Source organism: Asparagus officinalis, chromosome 5 (assembly GCF_001876935.1).
Source record: "Asparagus officinalis chromosome 5, Aspof.V1, whole genome shotgun sequence".
NCBI classification, from domain to species: domain Eukaryota; kingdom Viridiplantae; phylum Streptophyta; class Magnoliopsida; order Asparagales; family Asparagaceae; genus Asparagus; species Asparagus officinalis.
This window is the reverse complement of record NC_033798.1, coordinates 13,962,448-13,968,683: the sequence shown is the minus strand read 5'-3', so window position 1 is coordinate 13,968,683 and position 6,236 is coordinate 13,962,448. Positions and strand designations below refer to the sequence as shown.

Genomic DNA, 6,236 nt, shown 5'->3' with positions numbered 1-6,236 from the left:
TGATAAGCCCTGATTGTATATTCCACCGAAGTACAAACTATATGCCAAGTTGACATGAAATAAAAAAGAAGTTCCTTTGCATGGGACTGTATCTGTTTTCTATGAAACCTAAAAATAAATTTGTTGCTAATTTAATATTTTGAGGGCAATTACTAAGATAACTGCAAAGTCCAGCAGCCACCTATTATGCTATTTAGCTACTATAAATGTAACAATTACAAACTGGAAGTTAATCATGTTATGAACATTAACTATTCAGCAAAGACAAAAATTTCCATACATATTCCTCAGAAATATTGGCATACCAAGTCATGTGAGGACTCCTTTAATTCTTTCAGCACAGAACCAGAGTCGGATCTAATAGGACAGTTGAAAACCTGAAAAAAAAAAGTAATGACATTAAATCTCCAATACATTATTCAGCTGAAAAAAAATCTAACTATATCAACTGAAATTTTGACCATACCGCAAAACCAGCAAAAGTCAAACCGCTCTCCACCAGATCCCTGTCCAAACTTCTCGCTTCACTGACCTGTTGAAGAAATTTCAGATGAGAGAGAAAAAAGAAGACTTGCTAGAAGTCAACATTTATCCACATGGAAAACATATTCCTGTTGATGTGCACTGGTTCAAAGATCAACTGAAATTTTGACCATACCGCAAAACCAGCAAAAGTCAAACCGCTCTCCACCAGATCCCTGTCCAAACTTCTCGCTTCACTGACCTGTTGAAGAAATTTCAGATGAGAGAGAAAAAAGAAGACTTGCTAGAAGTCAACATTTATCCACATGGAAAACATATTCCTGTTGATGTGCACTGGTTCAAAGAATAATGCTAAGATAATTATGGGACGATCTCGGGATCCAGAAGACAATTAAAATTTTAACTCCACAAGAGAAAGGTTTTGTACAAAAAAAGATAGAACCCCTTTAGGAAATCAAGCACATATACCATAAAGTCAAGTTTAAGTTGGCGGTAAACTTTCTTTATTCAATTACCAATAGCAGAACTAGTAGATTTTACACCAAACAAAAGATGGGGTGAAATTAAACATAACAAGCATACTCATACAAGCTTCACAAACGCAAGTATTCATACTACATAGATTCAAATTCAAATATAAGATTATTATCCAAATGCTTCCAACTAATTTAGATTTTCCTATTGAAAATATCATACAGATGAATGTATCGAATGAAGTTTTTCTTCTAGGTCGCGTATTTATATCATAATATGATATAAAGATTTTTGTAATTAGATAAATGCTAAAATGCTTATTACTTCTAAAAATAGTAAAAATACCACTGGTGAATGCCTAGAGATCTCAAGTTGTATGATTATTTATATATGTATGTTTTTATGTTTTAGGGAGGAGACTATGACGAACCGTGCGGATCGCAGAAAATTTCCCTTTTTGAAGGGGCTGGGGGGGGGGGGGGGGGCACAAGTAGCTATTTATCTAAAAATAAAAATATAATATTATGAAACCCATGATTAAAACAGGTGAGATGATTAAAGCCATGATAATGGTGAGTTTGAATTGAATTTTAGAGTGCCATATGTTAGTGTTATCTAAATTATTGATTGCGACAAAATTTTAATTTTCACTAACAATAGGCAACAGATTGATAAAAAGGTAGATAGTAGAAAGTTTTGCACTTATTTTTGAATAACTTGCTCAATAATTGGTTCGCTCATTTCTACCTGAAAACATTGTTCTCTAGTGAACATACACTTGGCAAATCAGCAAAATAAATCCCTTCTCAACTACTATTCTGTAACTCTAACTAATATTAAGGAGTGTGTTCATAGCAGAAATTCAAGAAACACATCAATATGCAAATTTGTAACCAAATAAAACAATAGTTACTATTTTAACTGAAAATTTTGATCGGAAGTTTTTTAACTAAAGGGTTTGGATTTTTTTTTAGTAGTAGTTATGGGTTTTTGGGTGTTAGTTGCTAATGGGCTAATTGTTTGGGGATCGCTCCATTTGAACTGATCATTTGAATACTCAACTGGGTTGCAAATTAAAAATAGGCTAAATGCAATGGGCTACTAAGTTGTTCAGTGGATATATAACTAAGATTGGGGTGCTAAATTTTATGAACTTTTTTTTTGGTGGGGTGGGGGGAACACACCTCAGCATATGCATCCGCCACAGTGATGAACAGTAGATATCACCCATAAAATGAATCATATGGGTTGCTACAGGCCTTCACTACATGCAGGTTTCATAAGGTGTCAGTTCAGGATCTGGTTTCTCATATATGTATACCAAGATTTGGGAAAAAATGGTCCAGTAATTCAACGCAAAGTTGAGCCTGACTTTGAACCACCCAATTATTCAAACTTCTTTTTTTGGGAAACAATAAGGATAGTTTAAAGCCATTGAGACAACTTTTTGGATTCTACAATATGAGCAAAGTAGGACAAAGGTGGGTAATATTAAAGAGTTCCTATAGTATTGCAGAAATCTATGCCGTAGGATAGCTCAACAAAGGATGCAATCATGTAGTCTAGAGCACATCCATATACTTGGACGCTAAGGTACTTGATGCTTATTGTGCACTAACTAAAATTAAAAACATGATGTATCGAGGAGGTATCAAAAGTTAATGATCGCAATTTCCCTTCAATTTATAGATATATTTAGACAAAATTTCCACTTTCATGATTGCTTTCTGTGTCTTAAAATTATATTGTGCAATGTACAATTACAATGTTCTAGTTCAACAGCTTCCTAATTTTCCCATATTTATTGCCCAAGGTAATTCTATTCATAAATATGCAGTATAAAACTTTCAGGATTTATTGTATATGGAATCCTGGATTGGATTGACTCTACATCCCCACATTTGTATCAGTGCAACAGTCATAACATGAAACCGTAACTCTAAATTTTCTAGTATGAATCATGAAGGAAAATCAACAAAGGATATAGCTGAAGACAAAAAATTTCCCTGGTGTCAGCCATTTCCCACACTTTCCTCCACAATTCAGCAAGTGGTTATGATATAGATAATCAATCAAGGATATGATCATATCCTTCTTTACAACATAAGAGAATTTGCAGATATTCAAGCCTTCTAGCAACATGTAAACTGATATCTTCCAATACGAGGTAAAATTTGACCTTATATTAGGACAAAACATAGCTGAAATGGCATTTATAGTTATCTCACTAAGAGAATTCACTAACTTCAGGGAGAATATAATAACTTATATTTATATGCTCAGAAATACACTCCTCCAAATCCTCTATAGATTATGACGCTATGTCCTTTGTTCTTTGATATACACTTCTCTTAGCAGCCTCTTCCCGTTTGCATAAAAAAAAGTCCCATTTTTATGATAGAAAAAGGATACAGGAATCAGATAGTTCAACATTGACTGATTACGTAGAAAAAAGAAGAAATATGTGAGCAGCACTATATTTTGAAAAGATGATATGTGAGCATCACTCCATTTTAATTTGAAAAGATGCCATATTCATTTATGGAAAGGGCCACTATAATGCTGAGAAATGCAGTAGACTACAGATAAAAGAAGCCATTTAGTAAATATGAACTATAGTTTAGAAATAGTAAAATATAAAGGAAACTTACAGCCATTTCTGGAAGTTTCTTGTATGCAAGAGCCAGAACCCGAGAACCTTGCCGTGTATATTTCTTGTAAGTCTCCACATAATTTGAAGGCAAATCAACAAGCCTCTCTTGAATAGTTTCAGGTGCACCCTGTATTTATGAAGTAATTGTAGCAATAAGAAAAACACTAAAGAATAACACTAAATTAACTAGTCTATATTTAACTAATTGACATCAAACTTCAACAAATTTAAAAAATGGAAAAGAAAGGAAACACTAAATGTAGTAGTTTCATACACTGGCAAGGTACTAGTAATCAACCAGTTCACATATGAACTAATGTTACAGATGCCACTTACATGGATAATTGAATACTTATCTTTGAATCTTCCCATTCAAAAAACAATTTAAACTTAGATAAACAGCATTGACCTCTGCTTAAAGATCAAAGGGAACTAAAAAGAATAGCTGGCAAACTATCATGTAAAAATGAGCATCATTAATAATGAAGTTTATGAGCACTGTTATAAAAAACGGTAAATAGCCCCACAATAGCGGCACTAATAGCGTTAGCGGTCCCTTTCCGCTACGCTATCGCCCAATAGCAGTGATATATTGCGAAATATGCGTTTTCCGTTCGCAAAAGCGGTCAATAGCGCGCCCTAACGGTAAACAGCAGGTGATTGCGTGCAAAACCCGCTTTTTGACTGCTATTTAAAAGCAGTTTGGGTTTATTTTTTTAAAATTAAACCCGACCTTTAACCACTGCATTCGACCGCCTCCTGCGATTTTCAGCGTGCTCCCGCCACCTCTCATATCCTCTGGCACCTAACTCAGCACTTCCTCTCATCTCCTTCACTGTGAGCTCCTCCTAGGACAGTCCTCTCACCGCTCAGCTCATCTTCTCGAAGACGACGACTCTTTGACTTCTCCTCCAGCCGTCTTTGGTATTATGTGACGATTACATGTCTATTTCATGTTTAGGATCTCTTTAAATCATCAAATATGCACTTTTAGTTTTTCTAGATTTTTCTTTAATTTTTTTTTTAGTATTTATACATATCTAAATGACACCGCTATTTGATTTTGCGCTTTTTACCGCTATTTTGCCGCAATAGCCCCAAATTGCCTTAGCATGCCTCACCGCTACGCGACGCTATCCGCTATCGATAACCTTGTTTATGAGTTCAAATCACTGTCCTCATCAGCAAAACACACTGAAATGCATCTTGCCGTTTTGGGTTTCCAACAGTTTTACTAACAGCTATTTATGGGATCGCAACAATAACAGGGGGGAACAGGAAATTTACTAACTGCAGTTTACGGGTTTGCAACAAAGAAAGGCAAAAAAGGAAAAACTAAGGAAGAACAAAGAGAGAAAGAAAGAAAACTATTGTCAAGCTTAAATCAAAATTTATAGTTAATACCACCACCAACCTTCACAAAAGCCAAAAATTCTTCCTGAACACGAACAACCACAGCCATTCTCTTTAGGTGTGAGGCAAAGTGGTGCCTTTGAACAATCTGCACAGCATGACCACCCGGCCTGTAATGCAGTTAAAGAATAGTATGAGAACAGAGTTATTAAGAGGAGATAAATCATAGAGAACTAAAAAAAATGAAGAACTAGTTTTCAAAAAAATAAGCTAAAAATACTTCTAATGATGTATATGCTGCCCACTACATTTACCACTTGTGCAAGAATGCATCATTATAAACAAAGTACACATTATATACTTATTGCTAGAAATATGAGGAAATATTTTAAGTGTTTGCAAGGTGTATGGGTATTATGAAGGAAAATGCATCAGAATATCTTTTCTCTATTATCAGAATTCAGAAAATTTTAGTTTGTAACCACTTGATGTGTGGGTAATATAAATTCAACATACATGACTTCTCATAAATAAACATTTTAATACATATAGATCAAGTTGAACTAAGTGAACCATCCAATTTCATTGCATAATACATTTTTTGTTAGTAGTCGTTAGTAGGCATAACTAGGTATGCCTTGCAAGTGTTAGAAGTCGCTCTTATACATGTATAATATATCTGTACATGCATGCATGCATACATATATGCATAAATACATAGCGGCTTTAATACTCCTACGGCATAAATAGCTCGGCCATGCCCACCTCCAACTCTATGTTATATGCAAAAAAAAAGGAAGAAGAACAATTCACTCCGTTCATTTTACATGTCTTGACCGGTCAAGAAACAAAAAGTTAGGACTCCAGCTCTAACTACTTATGCATCAAGTGGGTAAAAAATTAAACAGGTGTACAATACCAGTAAAGGGACAATGGGACATATGGGTTAGAAGTTTCAAAACATCAATATTTTCATTTGTAGCTGTTTTAAGGTATGCCGATCGCAATGAATGAAATGAATCGTCCATTGAAATGGCCAAAGTCATGCATCAAGAGGTCAATTTAATTATATTACTCAAAAATCATTACTTTTTGCAATCATTTGATGCAAGCGGAATATGAGCTCAACATACATGATTTTTCATTGATAGACATTTTAAGACATGCAAATCTAGTCGAATGGAGCAGAACATCAAATTTCATTGCAGAATACACATTTTTTAGTTCGCATAACTCAGATACTGATGCCATAGGAGCATTAAAGCCGCTACAT

The 6,236-nt window shown here is 34.6% G+C and overlaps 1 protein-coding gene across 1 annotated transcript in view; it reads right to left on the bottom strand.

Annotated features, from left to right (window-relative positions):
• Positions 1–6,236, bottom strand: part of LOC109842778 (probable manganese-transporting ATPase PDR2) — a 36,585-nt gene that overhangs the window by 15,015 nt on the left and 15,334 nt on the right. The window contains exons 14-17 of the mRNA XM_020411660.1: positions 5,025–5,133; positions 3,609–3,737; positions 659–724; positions 306–377 (exon numbers count right to left, since the gene is read on the bottom strand). Coding sequence (XP_020267249.1) covers positions 306–377; positions 659–724; positions 3,609–3,737; positions 5,025–5,133 — 376 coding nt within the window. The remainder of the gene's footprint in view (positions 1–305; positions 378–658; positions 725–3,608; positions 3,738–5,024; positions 5,134–6,236) is intronic.